The sequence below is a fragment of the Sus scrofa genome, chromosome 1 (genome assembly GCF_054392235.1).
Source record: "Sus scrofa isolate SSC_HxYL_T2T_F1_AM1 chromosome 1, Sscrofa_HxYL_maternal_Yorkshire_Landrace_v2.0, whole genome shotgun sequence".
Taxonomy (NCBI): domain Eukaryota; kingdom Metazoa; phylum Chordata; class Mammalia; order Artiodactyla; family Suidae; genus Sus; species Sus scrofa.
Window position 1 is genome coordinate 15150705 of NC_139383.1, and position 21394 is coordinate 15172098.

The 21394-nt window shown below is 46.0% G+C and overlaps 1 protein-coding gene and 1 long non-coding RNA gene across 4 annotated transcripts in view; one reads left to right on the forward strand and one right to left on the reverse strand.

The window, feature by feature from the left end:
* Nucleotides 1-18819, forward strand: part of LOC106508814 (uncharacterized) — a 46194-nt gene extending 27375 nt beyond the window's left edge. Inside the window, exon 4 of the long non-coding RNA XR_014844780.1 lies at nucleotides 17310-18819. This is a non-coding gene — a long non-coding RNA (uncharacterized LOC106508814). The remainder of the gene's footprint in view (nucleotides 1-17309) is intronic.
* MTHFD1L (methylenetetrahydrofolate dehydrogenase (NADP+ dependent) 1 like) overlaps nucleotides 1-21394 on the reverse strand; it is a 190682-nt gene that overhangs the window by 1682 nt on the left and 167606 nt on the right. For all 3 annotated transcript variants that reach the window (XM_021086779.2, XM_085023849.1, XM_085023856.1), the window contains one exon: nucleotides 5840-5959. In XM_021086779.2, the coding sequence (XP_020942438.2) occupies nucleotides 5870-5959 (90 nt within the window). In that variant the 3' untranslated portion in view covers nucleotides 5840-5869. The remainder of the gene's footprint in view (nucleotides 1-5839; nucleotides 5960-21394) is intronic.

The following is a 21394-nucleotide window of genomic DNA, read 5'->3' on the forward strand; positions in this document are numbered from 1 at the left end:
CAAAGGATTGATAAAGATAGAGTCTGATTACAAAATAAAAAAAAAAATTGGGGCATTCCTGTTATGGCTCAGCAGGTTAAGAACCCAACTAGTATCCATGAGGATGTGGGTTCAACCCCTAGTCTTGCTTAATGGGTTAAGCTGCAAGCTGATGCGGAGGTTGTGGATGTAGCTGGGATCCCGCATTGCTGTGGCTGTGGTGTAGGCTGGCAGCTGCAGCTCCAATTCGACCCCTGGCCTGGCAACTTCCATATGCCACAGGTGCGGCCCTAAAAAGAAAGGAAAATGCAATAGCAAAGGTGAGTACGTAAAAATCAATCAGTTCTTTACTGTTTATTCAATGGGGAGAAAAAGAATTTTAGAAGTTGATTCAGTGGAAAACATTTTGTAAGACAACTTACATATTCAAATGTGGTAAGTGAATAATAAGAACTTGCCAAGTGCCCAGTCACACAGGAGCAGAGGAGGCAATGTGACTGACCACAGAGGCGGACACTGCAGTGATGGGGCCAAAGTCAAGGGCAGCTGGCCCCCACCAGAATCTGGAGGAGGCAAGGGAGAGATTCTTCCTCAGGGCCTCGGGAGGGCATGTGGACCTGCTGGAACCTTGGTTTGAATGTACAAATACTAATTTCAGACCTCTAGACTTCAGAACTGTGAAAGAATAAATTCCTGGTGTTTTAGGAGTTCCCGTCGTGGCTCAGTGGTGATGAACTACTATCCATGAGGTTGCGGGTTTGATCCCTGGCCTCACTCAGTGGGTTAAGGATCCGGCATTGCTGTGAGCTGTGCTGTAGGTCACTGCATTTGGTTTAACTTTCCCCTGCCTTACAGGTTCTTATTTTTTCTAATGAAGTAGTAGATTATAAGTAATGCCATAATTGAATACTTTCTGACTTTTTTCATTGATAAATAATTTCTTATATATTAGTTATAGGTTGAGTTATTAGAAAAATCATATTTTTCCAGTTTGCTGAAATATTGATTTCCTTGCATTATTATTTTAAATCATGTAAGATGATTAGACCCCCTTCCCATCAAAACTTTCCTTCTTTCCTTCTCTCCCTTCCTTTCTTCCTTCAAACCTGTGGCATATGGAGTTCCTGGGCCAGGGATCAGATCTGAGCTGCAGTTGTGACCTATGCTGCAGCTAAGGCAATGCTGGATCCTTAACCCAGAGATCAAACCTGCGTTCCAGGGCTCCACTCCAGAGATGCCTAGGATGCTGTTGCGCCACAGTGGGAATTCCGAAACTTTCTATTAAAAGGGAATTAAGAATTTCATGGGCGTTCCCTGAGGCTCATGAAATTCCCACAAGCAACCAGACATTTCTTCTTCCGATGCCCAAGATATTTAATGCAGATTAAAAATCTGGCATTATCACTGCTGTGATGTGGGCTTGATCCCTGACCTGAAAACTATGCTATGGGCACAGCCAAACCAAAACCAAAAACAAACCCAAAACCCCCAAAAGAAAGGAATGTCACAGCAGTTAAGCTAGAAAACATTCCATCTTAGTTAGATGGGGGAGACTTAATTCCCACCATCTTTTAGAGATGCTAAAGATGACATCTTTAGATTTAATTTTCACAATCTGTTGAGCAGCTTGGGCTTCTAGCCTATTTGGGCTCCTGCCTGGACACAGGACGAGGGGATCTCGCTACTCCAAGGATGGCCTGGGGTGAGGAAGGGAGGATCCCTTCCTTCCTTTCTCAGCCTCACTTGTGGCACATGGAAGTTCCTAGGGCAGGGATTGCATCTGAGCAGGAGCTGTGACCTACGCCTTAGCTGCAGCAACGCAGGATCCTAAACCCCGTGCATCACCCTCCACAAAGACAAGCTGGGTCATTAGCCCACTGCGCCAGAGCAGGAACTCTAGGAGGACCTTTTTCTTGAAGCATAATGGCAATGAACAATCTTTGAGCTGCTCCTTGACGAGACAGAGTTTCAAGATTAAAATCAGAGAGCCCAGGTGCTCCCCCGGGGAACCCTGAAACTGTGCTTTACCACTCGGGGGTAAAAGTCCCTGTTGATAGCACAGAACGGCTGCAGTCAGGCTAAGGATTCGTTTATGATGATTAAATATCACTGAAATGTCTGCTCTAAAGACAGTTTAGGGGAAAAATGAGCTGCTGTGGGACTTCTTTCTGTGTGGGCAATTCAAGAAAATTCTTTGGTAGTAACCAACATTTACAGCAGGGCCACAGTCAATGTCAATCTGTACTAAACATAAGTTTGCACATAAAAGCAAAGTAAGGGAGTGTCTACAGTCTTCAGGAAATCTGCCAGGCTTCTGTGAGCTCATGTGAATCCTGCCACGGCTGAGAGATACGAGAAAGCTTCAAAAAGGGAAGCCGAACAGGCTGTGTAGAGGGGAATCAAACCCCCCGATCCAATCATCTTCCACCAAAAGACTGACGAGTAACGCGGCAGGATCAGTTTCACCGGGACAAACAGCTTATTTTAATTCATTCTCTCCAGTAATATTCAAAAGAATGAATCATGCCGTTATTGTAATGAGAGTGAAAGCCTTGGGAAGAAGGAGCAAGAGCTCAAATCCTGGCGATTTCTTGACATCTTCCGTTCATATGAAGTCCCATGCCGTTTCCCGGAGGGTGAGATAAGCAGGGATGGTGAGGGGGTGACGGGAGGAAGGCACTTCTCTTCTTTCACATGGGGTGCGCCTGCAAGGCGCTCTGCAAGGGGCAGGCTCATGCTGTGCAGCTGAGTCCCGACGAGGATCTGGAGTCTGACCGCAACGTGAGCAACCAGACTTTTCCTCTCCCTGGACCCCAATCTGTCCAAGCTACTCTCCAAGCTTTAACATTTTCTTCTTCGTTCCTTTTTAGGGCCGCACCTGTGTCATACGGACGTTTCCAGACCAGGGGTCGAGTCGGAGCTGCAGCTGCAGGCCCATACCACAGCCACAGCAACACCGAATGGGAGCCGCAGCGTGTGGCCATGCCAGATCCGTAACCCACTGACTGAGGCCAGGGATTGATCCCGCATCCTCACAGAGGGTTCTTAACCTGCTGAGCCACAATGGGAAACCTCTTGATTAGTCTTTCCAGTCCAGAGGAATGCTTGTCAGGGAAGATGAGCACAAGGATTTATGTGCAGGTGCTGGTTAAGCTAAGGATGTTCTGCCTATTAACTGAGTCTGAACGGCAATATCATTGAGGTATAATGGGTTTATATGACCTACCAGGAGAGCAAACGAAAATGGACCAAATACTATCCAAGAGAGAGATGAAAAACACTACCCAAGAGAGATGAAAGACTTGCAGACTCTCGGAGTTCCTGCCGCGGCTCAGTGGTTAATGAATCCGACTAGGAACCCTGAGGTTGCAGGTTCGATCCCTGGCCTTGCTTTGTGGGTTAAGGATCCGGCGTGGCTGTGAGCTGTGGTGTAGGTCGCAGACGCAGCTCAGATCCCGAGTTGCTGTGGCTGTGGTGTAGGCTGGCGGCTACAGCTCCGATTAGACCCCTAGCCTGGGAACCTCCATATGCTGCGGGAGCGGCCCTGGAAAAGACCACAAAAAAAAAAGAATTGCATACTCTTGCTCTGGAGAAAAACGACAAGTGGCTGAAATGTAGTATAATGGGTTGATGTGACCCGGGAGACTGGTTGGGACGGGGTCAATGTAAAGTTTAAGAGGAATGATGTGGTATTTTCCCAAGGCTTGGCTGGGAAAGCCAAGACATTCACACGCACATAACACATGCAGTCATATCAAAGGACCAAAATAACTCTGCTCTCAAAGCTCAAGTTTATGAGCGTCTCTGTTAAACTAGCCTCCTGTAGTTCATTTTCTGGAGTTTTCTTTTTCAGAAATGATAAAAGATATGAAACGCGACTGCAGTTACAACATAGCTCCCACCCCACAGCAAGAAACACACACAGACAATACCAAACACCACACACACAACCCAAATCGAGTAATTCCACACGGTGTATTAGTGTCATTTCACCTGAGTGGTCTCTTATCTTTGTCATCAGAGCCTAAGTCTTTAGGTTTTAGTAAACTAAGACTTACAAGTGAAATCTCCTCGTGTTGACTACCGGGAGTGACACAAACACAAGTGAGAGTCCTGTAAGCCTGCCTGTAGCTCAGAGACAACTGGAAAAGAAGGGTCTTTAGGTCAATCAGGCTCATCTGGAAGGCCCAGGATATGCTGGCAAGAGGGAGAGGTGCTTGGCTAATGAATAGGAATAAGAGGCAGTGGGGAGAAGGAATGGGGGTGTTTGAGGAGGAATGGGGGTGTTTGGTGGGGGGGGGGGGGGAGAAGAACGCGTCTTGAAAATATGGTGAGAACGTGTTTGATAGACGGGATGGAGCGAAACAGCCCCAAGTCTCTAAAACTCCTGATGGCGAATATTCCAGGGAGGAGGATGGGGAGGCTGGTCCTTTTTCTTCACGATGGGAAGCTACGACAGCAGCCCGCAGGTATGGCTGTAGGACTGAGGGGCAGACGTGAGCAAGACCAAAGCCCCCCACCCCGCCCCTCTGCTGTGGGCCGCCTACACTGTGTGGACCATACGACATCGAGGGCTCTGATTTCTGCTGCCCTCTCTCTCCTGTGACCCACAGGACCCTCTGAGCTAGAAGATCTGTTTCATCTCTACAGATCTTTCCAGCGGTAATAAGAGCCCACTTCACCTGCTGTGTCACAGTGTTATGGGTGAAACTGTGTCCCCATGAGGTATGTTGAAGTCCTGATCCCAAGTACCTATGACAGTGATTTTAACTGGAAATGGGGGCTTTGTGGAAATAATCCAGTTAAGATGAGATCAATAGGTGGGTCCTAAGTCAACATGACTGGTGTCCCTGTAGGAAGAGAAGGACACTTGAAGACAGAGCTGCCCAGGGAGACAGAGGGACATCAAGGGTGGCTGGCCGCCTCCAGAAGCAAGGAAGGTCCCAGAAGGAATGGTCCCTTCCGGAGGAGGTTAGAGATGGCATGGCCCAGATGACACCTTGACTTTGGACTTGTTGTGGCCAGAAGGTGGGAGAATAAATGTCTGGTGGTTAAGCCACACGGGGGGATTGTGACACTCTGTGACGGCGACCCTAGGAAAAAACACACTGGAGCTCCTCTATCCCATGATTCTAACTCTGCACCAGGGGATACGTGGTAGGAAGGCAGAGTTGGTAGAGTTAATGACAGCAGATGTTACTTCTAATTCTGGAAAAAGAATAATAAGTTTGCGGGGCCTCTTTGTTAAGGCAAGAGACGCCTTTAAACAATCTATACTGAGATGGTGTGGCTGACTTGCACTGAAATCATGTCCAGGCAAGGCTATCACTGTTCTGATCATCAAACTGCGTAGTCACACCCAGGACTGACCCAGGTCATGGCTGTGACTAGGTAGGAATTCACAGCAACCAAGTCAGGAAATTATTTATCAGACCCTTTTGGTAGGAAATGCCACAAAAACAAAAGGAAGTTCTAGGATTTGGACCAGGAAGAAAGAAGGAAAAGGAAGGGGGGAAGGAAGAAAGAAAGAGTTAAAAAACAAACAAACAAACAAAAACCCCAAGGAGTTCCTGTCGTGGTGCAGTGGTTAACGAATCCGACTAGGAACCATGAGGTTGTGGGTTCGATCCCCGGCCTTGCTCACTGGGTTAAGGATCCGGTGCTGCCGTGAGCTGTGGTGTAGGTTGCAGATGTGGCTCAGATCCCGAGTTGCTGTGGCTGTGGCGTAGGCTGGTGGCTACAGCTCTGATTAGACCCCTAGCCTGGGAATCTCCATATGCCGCGGGAGCAGCCCTAGAAAAGGCAAAAAGACAGAAAAAAAAAAAAACAAAAGAACCAAAAAACCAGCACAAGAGTCTACCTGAACTGGGTCCTGCGATGTCTTGTTCATTCAAAACAGGCCTTGAACTTGCTCTGTTTCCGTGTCCAGATCTATGTCATAAAAGCAGGGCCGCGTGGGCAGTCCTGGCATGGTGCTCATCTAGGAGAGAGAACAAAAGGTTACATGTTAGCCAGGGCTGCAGCGTGATCCTGCAGAACCATGTACCTCTAATACCATAAATTAACTCTCTAATTCAATTCAGCCTCAGAGAACTGGCTTTTCTATACATGCACCTCTTAAAATTCGCCATCTGCTCTTTCCATCTTTGTTTAAGGCAATGAAATCCCCCTGTGGTCCCACAGCACACCGTAGCTCCCAAACAGTGATGTTCGAACCTCTTCTTCTAAGTCAAATCTTAATGCTGGAGCCCAGCAAAGATGATCCCCCTCTGGCTGAAAGGGACAGTGGGTGTGGATGAAATGCTCATCCCCCAACACACCTTCTGGGAAAGCCTCTACCTCTTGGAGCACAGTTTGAAAACTCCTGTTCTCCAGATAGTAATTATGCAGGCCTCCTTTACCAGAAATAACCCTTGTTTATTGAGCATGTACTACGTGCTAGGCGCTGTGTCACTGCTTTGCTTTTTTCATCGTCCCCCAAACTCTTACAAAGTGGGTGTTTTATTGTTTCCCTGTTACAAGGAGGGAAACAGGTTGAGAAAGGTTAAATCATTCGCCCAAGGCCACACAGGTAAAAACAGCAAAACGGGAAATGTGACTCCATGCTTGTCATCTCCAATGACTCATTTAACTGGCTGGGCACTCAGTGAGTGCCACATAGACGACTTAGGTTCCTCACTGCCTTTAGAGGTAGGTAGGCACTAGCTTTAGCCTCACTTCATTGCTGATGACAGTAGATGTTTAGGCACAAAAGGCATGTGCCCAAGGACACATGGCTAGTCAGTGGTGGAGACAGAATTAAAAACAGGTCCATGCTTCTGTTTTGCTGCACTGCGTCAAGATCAGTTTTGACAAGTGCATTCTTTGTTCACCTGTGCCAGAAACCCTGGGTGAGCTGGGAAAGCCCGGCCGGTTCTTTCTGGTGAAGCTTGCACACTAAGACATGGGTCTAGGGAGCTCCCTGGTGGCTCAGTGGGTTAAGGGCCTGGTGTTGTCACTGCTGTGGTTCTGGTTTCATCTGCATGCGCAAGGCATGGCCAAAAATAAATAAATAAATAAATAAATAAATAAATAAATAAAAGAAAAAAAGAAAGAAAAGAAAAAAGAAAAATCTAGAACCTGGAGTGTGAGGCTCCTGAATGAGCCCCTTATCAATTTTCAGACTTGCCTTGTCCCAGCTGGCCCAAAGTTCCTAACAAAAAAGGAACCCAGGATTTCCTTATGTGGCTCAGTGGCTCGGTGGGTTAAGAAACTGACTAGTATCCATGAGGATGAGGGTTCGATCCTGGCTTCATTCAGTGGGTTATGGATCTGGTGCTGCAACAAGCTGCAGATGTGGCTTGGATCTGGGGTTGCTGCGGCTGTGGTGTAGGTCGGCAGCTGCAGCTCCAATGGGACCCCTAGCCTGGGAACGTCCATATGTTGCAGGCATGAAAAGAAAAAAGGAACTCAGATAAGGCCTCTGGACCAGATCTCAGCTCTCTCTCAAGGCCCTTTCTGTAGAGACAGGGATTTCCCTGTCTGCCACCCTCTTCCCTCGTTTCTACCTTCTCTAAGATGCGGACAGACTGCTGCTACTCAAATTGGGGTCAGTGGACCAGTAGCACCAGCATCACCCACGAGCTTGGAAATCCAGAACCTGAGGGCCACTGGAGTTCTTGCTGTGGTCCAGTGGGTTAAGAATCTGACTGCAGCAGCTGGGGTCGCTTATGAGATGCAGGTTTGATCCCGTGCCTGTTGGGGCGGGTTGATGGATTTGGTGTTGCTGCAGCACAGCTTGAAGCTGTGGCTCGGATTCCATCCCTGGCTGGGGAAACTACCATATGCCATGGGTGGTGGCCATAAAATTAAAAAAAAAAAAAAAATCTTGGGGTCCACCCCAGGCCCGCTGAATCAGAATCTTCAATTTCAGCACATCTGCAGGAGACTCGTGTGCACGTTACCCTCTGAGACGCCTGGGCTTAGTCAATACGGCCTGGGAGGCCTCCCCCTCCTCCCTTTGGCACCGGCCAAGGGGGTCTGCGGGGGAGGGCAAGGCGTGGGGAGGAAGGGGAGAGGATGGTGCTTCTTCTTCCCGGCCTGAGCTGCAGGTCAGGAGGAAATGTGTGCACCTGCCGGATTTCCTCCATCCGCCACTGCGAGGGGTGAGCGGGGAGGGTCCACGCGGCCAGATACAGAAAACGCCGTGTTATGTGGCCGCCAGCTCTCATCTCACTAATTGCCCGGGAGTGCACTTTGGGTACATTACAGGCTAAAAAGCCATCGGAGGCCTGTCTGGAAACAGGCACCATGTATCTCATGTCTTGAGGAAAGTGTGCTCTGGGTTTCAAGCAGTTAATACACAGGAGGTTTTGGCACTCGACCTGCTCGTAGGTGGGGAGTTCCCAGACTTTCAAACTTTAGGTATGTGGATGGCTACTGACCCTTCTGCTCCTAGCGGGGGGGTGACATTTTTCTCTGGTTACTACAGGGCCTGCTCCAGGGAGACCCCAGAAAGAAACCCACGCTTCATACTTTAGCACTGAGACATTAAACACAAGGGACACGGGTGGGAACTGTGCATATTTTCCCCAGTTCTCTGGGCTGCAAACTCACACCGGTGGCCCTACATCCCTTCTCCTACCTGACTGCATTCTGACGCGGGCATTTTAAGATCTCTGACATGAGATTTTAAGAGCATTTTATAATCTGTGTGGAGAGATGGATTGGTGCAGCGGGTTAAGGATCTGGCACATCTTGCGGCTGTGTTGAGGGGTCAGTCCCTGGCCTCAGAACTTCAACATGCTGCTGTTGTGGCCAAAAAAAGGGAACCAGTGTTTTATGGTTTAAGAGAAAGAAATGAGTGATCATATTCGGCCACAATGATGCTGTGTCCCATTTCTTAAATTAATTCTCCAGGTCGAAGGCATTTGGGGTAGGATGTTATCCCAACTTTACGGCTGCTGTTTCGGGGGCTGTGACACTATCCCCTCCACGGTGGAATTCAGTATGAGGCACAACAGATCTAGATCCTCGAGGTGAGAAAACCCAGGAAGAACCCGGAGGCAATGCACTTGGGCTCAACCAACCAAAGCTGCCATGGAAGCTCCTACTGTGGATAATACAGTAGTCTGCTAGTTTACGTGCTATTTTTACAGACATTAAAATTCAGCTTTTCACATTTCACTTTCACCTGGTGCAAGATCAAGACCGACAAAGGCCGTGTGATTCGTGTGCTTCCTGCAGTTAAGCACCGGCTGCAGTGATGAGAGCAAGCGCCTCTGGGTCAACCTGATGCTGTCACAAAACTGGGAGCTTTTCAAAGTAGCCAATAAATTAAATACTGAGAAGGATGAAATGTCTTTCCTCAATTTTCAACTCATTCCTATCAAATGAGGGAACAGTGAGTTCAATCAGAAGACTTCTGTGTGGAATTCCTGCTGTGGCTCAGCGGAAACGTATCTGGCTAGGAACCATGAGGTTGCAGGTTCAATCCCTGGCCTTGCTCCGTGGGTTAAGGATCCGGCGTTGCCGTGAGCTGTGGTGTAGGTTGAAGATGTGGCTTGGATCAGGTGTTGCTGAGGCTCTGGTGTAGGCTGGTGGCTACAGCTCCGATTAGACCCCTCGCCTGGGAACCTCTGTATGCTGCAGGTGTGGCCCCGAAAAGACAAAAGGATGGAAAGAAAAAAAAAAAAAAAAGATTTCTGTGTTCTTTTCCAATGACTCAATTCTTCCCAGAATGAAGGCTACTGAGGCACAACAGACAGGGAAGCTTATGGTGTCTGCAGATCTGAGGGGCTTGCAGCCCTGGGGACAAAGGACCATGTCCACTACTCAGCCATGAAAAAGAACAAACTAATGCCATTTGCAGCAACATCGATGGAACTAGAGACTCTTATACTGAGTGAAGTAAGTCAGAAAGAGACAGACAAATACCATATGATAGCACTTATACCTGGAATCTAATATACAGCACAAATGAACCTATCTACAGAAAAACAAACTCATGGACTTGGAGAACAGACTTGTGGCTGCCAAGGGGGAGGGGAGGGAGTGGGAGGGACTGGGAGTCGAGGATTAATAGGTGCAAACTATTGCATTTGGAGTGCAAATGCATAAGCACAGTGGAACCATAGCCACTTCTGCTGGAACATGATGGAGGATAATGTGAGAAAAAGCATGTATATATGTATGTGAGACTGGGTCACGTTGTTGCACAGCAGAAATTGACAGAACATTATAAATCAACTATAATGAGAAATTAAAGAGCCACCTCCAGTCCAGCTACATTTATTTATCTATTCATTCATTTATGCAACCACACCCATGGTACACGGAAGTAAGTTCCTGGGCTAGGGGTCTGATCAGAGCTGCAGCTGCAGGCTTACACCACAGCCACAGCAATGCCAGATCTGAGCTGCGTCTGCAGCCCACACCACAGCTCACGGCAACGCCCGATCCTTAACCCACCGAGCGAGGCCAGGGATTGAACCGGAATCTTTATGGATACTAGTGAGGTTTGTTACTGTTGAGCCACAATGGGAGCTCCCCCAGTTTGACTTTAATTCAGAGACAAAGTAAGCATTTTTAACTCACATCTGTTTTGTTCCTTCAGTTCATGATCTTAAATGGAATCCCTTCTACACATTTCTTTCCTCCACAGATGTATCATTCAATACACATCATCTTATTTCAAAAATTTAAGAAGAACCAAAGACTAACTGTATGATGATGCTTTTTTGTTTTTGTTTTTTTGCTTTGCAGAACTGAACCTGTGGCATGTGGAAGTTCCCAGGCTAGGCGTTGAATTGGAGCTGCAGCTGTGAGCCTACATCACAGCCACAGCAATGCAGGATCTGAGCCGTGTCTGCAACCTACACCATAGCTCATGGCAAGTCAGATCCTTAAAAACCCGCTAAGGCCAGAGACTGAACCTGCATCCTCTTGGCTACTAGCTGGGTTCGTTACCACTAAGACACAATGGGAACTCCCATGATGATGTAATTTAAATAAAAAGATTCTTTTTAATGAAATAATAACTCAAAAATTTAAACTGTTGAGCAAAAGTATTTTCTGAATTGTAAATAGGGTACCTGGCAATATTAGGCCTGCAATAAATATTTAAAAATTTTTTTTTACTACAGTGTAGTTCATTTACAATGTTGTGCCAATTCCTGCTGTACAAGCAGTGACCCAGTCATACACATATATACATTCTTTTTCTTTTTTTTTTTTAATGTTTTTTTTTATTTTTGTCTTTTTGCCATTTCTTGGGCCATTTCTGCGGCATATGGAGATTCCCAGGCTAGGGGTCTAATCGGAGCTGTAGCCACCGGCCTACACCAGAGCCACAGCAACTCGGGATCCGAGCCGCATCTGCAACCTACACCACAGCTCACGGCAATGCCAGATCTTTAACCCACTGAGCAAGGGCAGGGACCGAACCCACAACCTCATGGTTCCTAGTCGGATTCATTAACCACTGCGCCACGACGGGAACTCCTCTTTTTCTTATATTATCTTCCACCACGTTTTATCTCAACAGATTGGATATAGTTCCCTATGCTGTAGCTATACAGCAGGACCTCACTGCTTATCCATTCTAAATGTAGTAGTTTGCACCTACTAGCTCCAAACTCCCAGTCCATCCCACTCCCTCCCAATTCATCCTACCCCCTCCCAGTATCTTTTTAAACAGAGAAGTAAAGTGGGAGATGATTAGAGAATTAGGAAATAAACAATGAAAACTTTTTGTTTCTTCTCTTCTTCCTCTTCTTTGGACGTGAGGGACAGAACCAGTTATATCTGACGGTCATTCAGATAATTAGACAGACTACCCTAAGAAAATGCATGAGGAAGAATGGCCAATATAAACATCAAGTGACTAAAAGGAAAGAAGAGAGATAGTAAAAATCATTATAATGAAAACAGTGCTGCTACCACTGGGATTCCACTTGCTTGACTTAGTGGAGATGGATGTCCGTGGATTTCTTTCTGGGATGGGTGACATCCACCTGGCACAGCTCATGATGGCTTTCAGAAGGTGACCTCTGTGCAGCCTTGGGGGTAGAGTGGTGACCACAGCTGCCTTCCAAAAGGTGACCTCTATTTCATAGCCAGGAATGCTCTGGGAGCTTGGGGCGTCCTGTCAGAGGGCATTTACCTTTCCTGGTGGCCAGTGGGTGACTGTTACCATGGAAAAGGACATAGCGATACTTCATTTGACCCACAATCCTTTGCTCAACACTCATTCTGCAGACCCAAGGTGACCAGGACCTAAGTCCCTGCTTCTAGAGGGACAAACCATTAAGTAGACCATTTGGGTCAAGTCATTTTTTACGTTTTAGCTCAAAATATTTTCTGTTCTTGGAGTTCCTGTTGTGGCTCAGTGGTTAATGAATCTGACTAGGAACCATGAGGTTGTGGGTTTGATCCCTGGCCTTGCTCCATGGGTTAAGGATCTGGCATTGCTGTGAGCTGGGGTGTAGGTCGCAGACACAGCTCAGATCCCACGTTGCTGTGGCTCTGGTGTAGGCCAGTGGCTACAGCTCCCATTTGACCCCTAGCCTGGGAACCTCCACATGCCGCATGGGTGCGGCCCTAGAAAAGGCAAAAAGACAAAAATAAATAAATAAATAAATAAATTCTTTTCCGTTCTTTGCTTTTTATGTAAAAAGAATGAACATAAATTCTTAACATGTGACTTTCTAAGATGGAAATCATGTTCCATTATTATAAATATGGATTTATATTATGCTCACATACTGGACCAGTATTACAGCGTTTGGACTATTCCAATTTATTTCAATGGCCCTAAATAAGAGACTGAGCAAGTACAGTTATTTTCCCCCTCTTTTGTAAAGGAAGCTGTAACTCTTAGCAGTAAGAAGCCTGTTCCAAACTAAGTTTTCCATTAGTTAAAAAAAAATTACTTTCAACAACAAAAAAATACTTTTAAAAAGAAAACACTTTCAACAGAGAAGTAAAAAATAGAAGTGAAACACCACATCTCGATCCTCTAATCCTGCTTCCCAGAGGTGACCCTATAAACAATTTCTTGTGCAAACTTCCAGGTAATTTCCTACTCTTCTATAAGCCAGTGATTATATGACATATGCTTATAAAAAGTTACATGTTATGTATGTATATAGTCATGTACAGAAATCGGATCATTCCACCTGTGCAGTTCTGATTTTCAGGGAGATTAAAACTTGAAAGGTAACTGGGTGACTGCTAAACAAAGGAACGCAGCTGGAGCAGGGGGAGTGGTTGCCAACACTGTCTCCGGTGGACCTTTGAACTCCTTGGGGGTCAGGGACACTGATGCTCCAGCAGGTGAAAATCCACGTACAATTTATAGTTGGCTCCATATCCACGGCCCCGCCCTATCTGCGGATTAACCAATGCAGATCTTGGCTTGTGCAGCACTGGCATATTTAGACTGAAAAAGAATTCTGTAGAAGCAGACCCGCCCGGTTCCAACCCCTACTGCTCAAGGATCAATGGTGTGAAGTCAATGGGCCCTGCCTTTTGGAAAATGAGAGATTAGGGAGGGTTCTTCAGAAGAAAAGCAAATTAAACCTGAAGCAGGAGGGTCTGAAGATAAAGAAAGGAAGAAGTTTGGCACCTTTGGTGCAGAAGCTAAAGAACTCAAACATGAGAAGGACCAATGGCTTTACGTTCCAAGACCACTATGCATTTTCCCCATCAAATTAGGTATTTATTTTCCTGTGATTTGTTCTGATTTTAAGGACGGTAGCCTTCATCACATTTGAATTGTGGTTGCCAGGAACGCCCCAGGCAGGCTTGCTGGCTAAGACTCTGTCCTTCCTGTCTTGGCCTGGAAGACCAGGAGTGGCAGCCCCAGGGCTTCTATTGTCCTCTGGGTGTTGACTTCATCCTCAGGCCTCCTGCTGCGCGTGGGCAGCTCCGGGCCACTGAGCCACACCCGGTGCTATCCAGTGCAAGGAGGAATGTCGCCTTCAGTGGCTTCTTATTGTTTTCCACTGGTTTCCTTTCTTTTATTTACCAATTTTCAAAGCAATAATTTCCTGCCGTGGCAACTCCAACTGTAATACCTCTGGGACTCTGCTTAGCACTGTTCCATGCACTGTATCTCCTTTAATGCCCACAAGCCCACAAAATCAATGTTATTACCGTTCCATTACCCGTCCCATTTTGCAGATTAGGAAAATAAGACTTGAAAAAGCATAATAGTGTGCCCCCAAATTGTGCAGCTAAGAGCTGGTGGAGCTGGAGTGCAAATGCACACAGTGTCACCCCAAAGTCCCAGCCGTAACCCCTGATCCCCACTGCCTCCCTTACACCATGGCGTTCAATGTCACTCCCCCAGTGAGTGCGTCAAGGGCACACACACAAAAATGTTATGAGCTACTTTAGCAATGGGAACACAGGGCCAATCAAACTAGTGAGACTTCAGCTACAGTATTCAATACATTTCCATACATTTGTAAAGCAAATTCATTTACTTTATAATTTCACTCTTGATTCCTTTTAAACTTGAACATTTATTCAAGAAAATGTTAAACACAGCGTACACCCGGGGTGGTATCTTTCCAACTTACATCTTAAAAAACTAGTCACGGCAGTCAGCAGTGAGTAAATAATACCTTATGACTGTTATTTTTTCCCCAAAAATAATACACATACACATATAGTAACATCGAGACTTTTTCTTCAAAAATAACAGGTCTGCCACCCTTCAAAGATCAGCTGTTAAGACATGGATTATTTACTCCCATGTGAAAAGTACAGTCACAGTTATCTATTGAAATAACCTAAAAGCCACATCAATTTTTACTTAAAAAGTTTCAAGGAGGAGTTCCTGTCGTGGCACAGCAGAAACGAATCTGACTAGGAACCATGAGGTTGCGGGTTCGATCCCTGGCTTTGCTCAGTGGGTTAAGGATCTGATGTTGCCATGAGCTGTGGTGTAGGCCGTAGACCTGATCCCGAGTTGCTTGTGGCTGTGGCATAGGCCAGCAGCTACAGCTCCGATTAGACCCCTAGCCTGGGAACCTCCAAATGCCGCGGGTGAGGCCCTAGAAAAGACAAAAAAAAAAAAAAAAAAAAAAAAAAAGAAAAAAAGAACCAACATAGTGTCCCTGAGGATGTGGGTTTGTACCCTGGCCTCATTCAGTGGGTTAAGGATCTGGTATCGCCACAAGCTGTGGCGTAGGACACAGATGTAGCCCAGATCCTAGCCTGGGAACTTTCATATGCTGCAGGTGCAGCCGTAAAAAGAAAAAAAAAAAAAAATTCAAGGAAGATAGATCATAAGAATGTTTGGAATTTGCTCTGGTCACTAATTTTGGAGGACTGGCAAAATCTAAGACCGTTCCAAAGAATGCTACTGTAGATCAACCACTTGGTTCCTCGACCGCACACATGCTTTGTTCTCATTCACTACCAAAAGGATACAGAAAGGCCACACCTCCTTGGGTATCACATTGCTCACGTCCCACTCCCCCACTTCCACTGGGAGCCATGGAGAATCTTCCTCATCTCTTCTAAGTTCACCTTAAGGACCACAGCTGAGCCTGAACAGCCCCCGAGACAAGTGAGGTGGGAGAGGCCTTCCTGGCCCCAAGGACAGGTGCAGAAATGGTCTCCAGATAGTTGTGTGACTGTCCCCCTGCCCATGAGGAACGGGGACCTGAGTGCAAAGGCTGGAAGAGAGAACCCCAATTCTGATGGAGGAGCACTAACCCAGGCGACTTGGAGGACTAGGGCAAGGACCAGGGTTCCGACCCTGTGCTGCCTTCAGACCTGGGCAAATTACTTCCCCAAGCCTCAGTTCTCTACCTGGAAATACAGTATGAATATAAACAGATCTATGCTATGGGCTCTATTTCAAAATTCAAATGAGATACAGTAAGAAAGGACTCGAGTGTGTCATACACACTGGATACCGTTGTTGTTTTATTATAGAAAGTACACCCATAATTGTCTATATGCAGTGAGTGTTTTATGACAGAAGGAAACAAAAGCAAATCTGACCTATGACTTATTATATGCTTCTTTTATAAGAAAAATAAAGTTCATCAGTTTTATGAGATATCCTTCTAATTTTTCAGGCTCTATAAACAATTGTAAAAAGCTCCTTTTCATTCCTATCAGTGACAATCAAATCTGATGCTAAACCCAATAACCAAGACCTAAGTATCCAGCAAACAGGGGGCTCTGATCGACCACAAATATTAAGAGAGAAATCCTTAGAAGTGTGTGGATACACTAAAAACAGGTATGATTTTAAATTGAGTTCAGTCTTTAGGAAAAGCAAAGATTATGCTCTCTGTGGAGGCCAAAGAAGATGCTGTAAGCAGCAGAAGCATGAATTGAAACTCTTCACACACTGCTCCTTTCTGCTTGAAATTTTGCAAGTCACCAGCCTTTGGACAGACACAGGCCAGGACAACCTCCACCAGCTTTGGCGAGACCAATTTAATAACGTTTCAGTGTTTGGAAACTCAATAATAAGTAATCAAATTCTGGTTTCTGAGAAGCTCATCTTCTGAAAATGAACTGTCATGCTCTAGGCATGTGTTTTAGCCCAAGGTCCTACTGGCAATTAAATCATGATTCTGCAACTCCTTTAAGAGAGACACGGAAAGGAAGAGGAGGGGGAGGAAGGCACGGGCAGGTATCAGGAAAACTGCCTTTTGCTTAGCTGAGCTGGTCTTTTTCTTTAAGGAGCTTGTTATCGAAGACATGGCTGCCCATGTAATCCAGCATTTCCCATTTCTTTTCACCTCCTGTCCCCCTGACCCGGACAGAGCGCCTCCTCTGAGATGATACGCTGCTGCAGCAGGAAAGCATAAGAAGGACGGAGGGAAACTGTAGCCATTATTTTAATGTCCCCTTTATGGCTCCCTTGGGACAGAGGCAGAGGAGTGGTCTTGGGGAGGCTGGGAGGAGGGCGTGGGGTGGAGTTGCCTCATCCGATGTTTATTTACTGGACACTTGGCTGGCCAAGGCTTGATGAAGAAATTGAATTAGGAAAGAATTCACCAGCACCCTGCCACCTCTTTTAACTATTTTAAATACCAGAGGCCCGGAGTTCCTGTTGCGGCTCAGTGGATTAACAACATGACACAGTGTCCGTGAGTTTGCGGGTTCGATCCTTGGCCTCCTCGCTCAGTAGGTTAAGGATCCGGTGTGGCTGTGAGCTGTGGTGTAGGTTGCAGATGTGGCTCTGATTTGACCCCAAGCCTGGAACCTCCATATGCCACAGGGGCCCTAAAACAAAACACAAACAAACCTAAACCCAAAAATAAATACTAGAGGCCTGTACCATTCAGGAATCTCTTTTCTTTTTCTTTTTCTTTTAGGTGCTTCGGACCAGACCCCACAGGAATGGTGAGGACCTCGGACTGGGCCTAGAAGTGACTTATAGCATGTTATGGGCCGAGTTATGTCCTCCCACCAAATCTGGATGTTCCAGCCCCACTCCGACATGCCTGTCGTTGAAGACAGGGTCTTTAGGAGGAAACTCAGTCCCTCTAAGAGGAAGAGCCCAGAGATGCACACACACAGCAGAGGCGCCTCGGGAGAAACCAACCCTGCTGACACCTTGGTCTTGGACTTCTGGTCTCCAGAACTTCAAGGAAATAACCTCTGCTGCTGGAGCCACCCAGCCCACGTCCTTTACCACGGCAGGCCTAGCCAATGGACACGTGGTACTTTTGTCTGTACCTCCTTCCTCTGTCCAGTCATATATTCCCCACTTTCCCTTTCTCTAATTCCTGGACTGAGAGAGTCCTAACTACGCTCCTTGCAAAGGCTTCTCTAAACAGATGCCTCTTCTCATCTCAAGGGCAGACGATAATTCAAGGCCTTGGTGGGTGCAGATCCCGTCAGGGGTGTGTGCAGCCAGCTGCACCTGCCGGGTGTCTCCCCTTCTTCCCCTGGCTTCCCCAACATGGTGAGGACGCTGCAGCCACCAGACCTGCTTTCTCAGGATTAACGCAGTAGAGGAAAAAGAAAACTGTGGACAAATGATGCGCCTTGCTCTCTTTTTGTTTCTCACAAATGCATGGCATGTATTAAAATAAAGAGAGCGGGTTCCTTTTGGAATGGATAAGCCCTTAATGAGGTCCTACCCTATAGCATAGGGAACTATATCCAGTCCCTTGGGAGAGCCCATAATGCAAGAGAGTGTGAGAAAAAGAATACATATACGTATGTCTGGGTCACTATGCTGTACAGGAGAAACTGACTCAGCACTGTGAATCAACTCTACCCTAATAAAAATAAGTTTAATTAATAAAAAGAGAAAAGTACAACCCAGGGGAAAAACAAACAAACAAAAAAAAACAAAGACAGGGGGTTCCTGCTGTGGTGTAGTGGGTGAAGAATCTTACTGCAGCGACTCGGGTCACTACAGCGGTGCGGGTTTGATGCCTGGCCCAGGGCAGTGGGTTAAAAGATCTATTGCTGCTGCAGCTGTGGCTCGGCAGTTTCCTTAAGAGCGGGAGGGGAAAGGGGGAGGCGGGGAGAGGGAGAGAGAAAGGCCAAGAAAGCAAGAGGATGGATTTTTTTTTAAATTTAATTTTTATCAAAGTAAATCATGTACGTGGCTTCAAAGGTCACGATGTTCCTCGAGACACACGACAGCAAACGACAGCGCCCTGTCCACTGCTGCTCCACCCCAACTGCATTCCAGCTCCTTGGAGGCAACCACCATCACTGCTCAGCCCTTCTCATCATCACTGCCCTTTCTTGATTTGCAGCTTCAGAGGCTATCTACTGGCTTTTCAATACAGAGGAGGAGGTGTCAGCTCTTCTGCATCCTACACCCTGTGCTCCCCCACCTCCACTTTCTGTCTCGCAAATACAGAGCTATGGTGACTTTCCCCGCAGATCAGGATTTATTAGGTCAACGTCACTGCCATTCACCGTAGGGCCACTGTACACGTTCTGATTACATTCTCATTCTTGTACAACTCGTGTTTCTCCTTGAGTTAATAACCATCTTGTATCTTCATCAGCTCAGCTTTCGACAGGCCTATCCCTCAGGCACTAAGGCGCTCCGACAGCCTTGGTCATCCGCTCTTATGCCCATGCGGGAGAGTAGTTTTCCTTGCACCCATCCTGCCAGTGCCCTTCACCCTGTTGGCCTACTGAGCAGCTGACAGCGGGATCTCCCTCTGCCATGGTCCAGGGGATCCTTTCTACGGTCTCTGTTTCCATCCGCTGTGCCATGTTGTGGTGGATACTCTAGGGTGACTCCCCGGGACTTGCCCTCCTTGAGTGCAGGTGAGACCTGTGACTTCTCTCCAGCCACAACATGGCAAAGGTGACCAAGTCCCTCTGTCTTGGCAGATTCAAGTCTCTTCCAAGCTGGCTTCTGATAAGCTAACTGTGTTTTCAGAAGGCCTAAGAAGACCAGGTGGTAAAAAGGTAAAGACCACGTATGGTCTTCGCGACTTGAGGGAAGCCTCCAGTTGGCAGCCAGCTAAAGGCTGAACCCTCAGTCCTACAACTGCAAGGAACCAAAGTCTGCCAACCAACCTGAAAGCTTGGACGAGGATCCCTAGCCTCACATAAGACCACAGCCAATGGCATCACGGCAGCCAGAAGCAGGCAACTTGGCTAAGCTGTGTTTGGACTCCCGACCCAAAGCCAATTGTGAGAACAAATGTGTGTGGCTTTAAAGCTGTCGAATTTTTGGTAATTTGTTATGAAGCGCAGAACCTTTAAAACAATTAATGTATTTACCTTTTTCTTTAATTTTTTTTCTATTTTTCTACTTTTCAGCAACTTTCAAAATAGACTGCATTATTTAGCAGCACGACCTACAACAAGCGGCACATGTTCAAGTGTAAAGTACATCAAATACTATTACAAAACAAGCTGCTGTGAACATTCACGGAGAGACCATTATAGGGACATATGTTTCATGTCTCTTGAGTAAACACTTAGGAATGGAAGAGCTTGGTCATATGGTAGGTGCATGTTCAGCCTTTAAAGAAACTACTGAATTGTTTTCTAGTGGGGTTGTACTGTTTTATACATTCCTCACCAACATTAGTATGGTCAGTCTTTTTAATTTCAGATATTCTTTTTTTTTTTTTTTTGTCTTTTGTCTTTTTGTCTTTTGTTGTTGTTGTTGTTGTTGCTATTTATTGGGCCGCTCCCGCGGCATATGGAGGTTCCCAGGCTAGGGGTCCAATCGGAGCTGTAGCCACCGGCCTACGCCAGAGGCACAGCAACGCAGGATCCGAGCCGCGTCTGCAACCTACACCACAGCTCACGGCAACGCCGGATCCTTAACCCACTGAGCAAGGGCAGGGACCGAACCCGCAACCTCATGGTTCCTAGTCGGATTCGTTAACCACTGCGCCACGACGGGAACTCCAATTTCAGATATTCTAATAGCTACATAGTGGTATCCCATTATGGTTTTAATTTTCATTCCCCTAATGAGTAAGGATGATAAGCATATTTTTGTGTTTTTATCACCCACATATACATCCTCATCAGACAGATGATCTGTAAATGTTTTCTCTCTCTCTTTCTTTGGTTTCCAAATATTTGGGGTTTTTCCAGATGGCTTCAGTGTGGGTCTCTAATTTAATTCCACTGTGTCAAAGAAGATGTTTTATATGATTTGAATCCTTTAACATTTATGGAGAAATAATTGGTGACCTGGAGTATGGTCTACTTGGCAAATATTCTGTTTGCATTGAAAAGAATGTGTATTCTGCTGTTTTAACTACCTGAGGGTTCTTTTAACCCAGTTAGGTCAAGCTGGATTATAGTGCTGTTCAAATCATCTAATATCCTAATTAACTTTGTTTACTTGTTCTGAGAGGGGTTTTAAAATCTCTTACTGTCTGTGTTTTGTCTATTTTTCCTTGTGGTTTTCCTTCATCTATGTTCAAGACTTGTCATTAGATGCACAAACTCTAAGGATTGTTATGTCCTGTTGATGAAACTGTCCCTTAACAAATGTGAAACCACTCTCTTTATTCTTACTGTTATTATTTGCTTTACTTGTATTTTGACACCAATCCTGCTTTCTTCTGATGGGCATTAGCATTTTCCCAGCCTTTTTCCTTTAACCTATTTATATCTTTAATATTTAAAGTGGGTTTCTTATTGGCAGCATAGAGTTGGATCACGTGTCTTCCACCTATCTGACAATCTCTGCCTTTCATGTTGGGCATTTAGACCGTTTACATGTAATGTGATTACTGATGTGGTAGGGTTCAAATCTAGTCTTGCTATTCTTTTCTCTTTGTCCTATCTTTGCTTTCTACCTTTTCTCTTCTTTTTCAGCTTTCTTTGGATACAGTATTTTTTAATAATTTCATTTTAATTGCTGTTGATTAGCTATAACTCCTGGTATTATTTTAGTGGTTTCCTTAGTGTTTATGATACACATATTTAATTCTTCTGTATACTTTCAAGT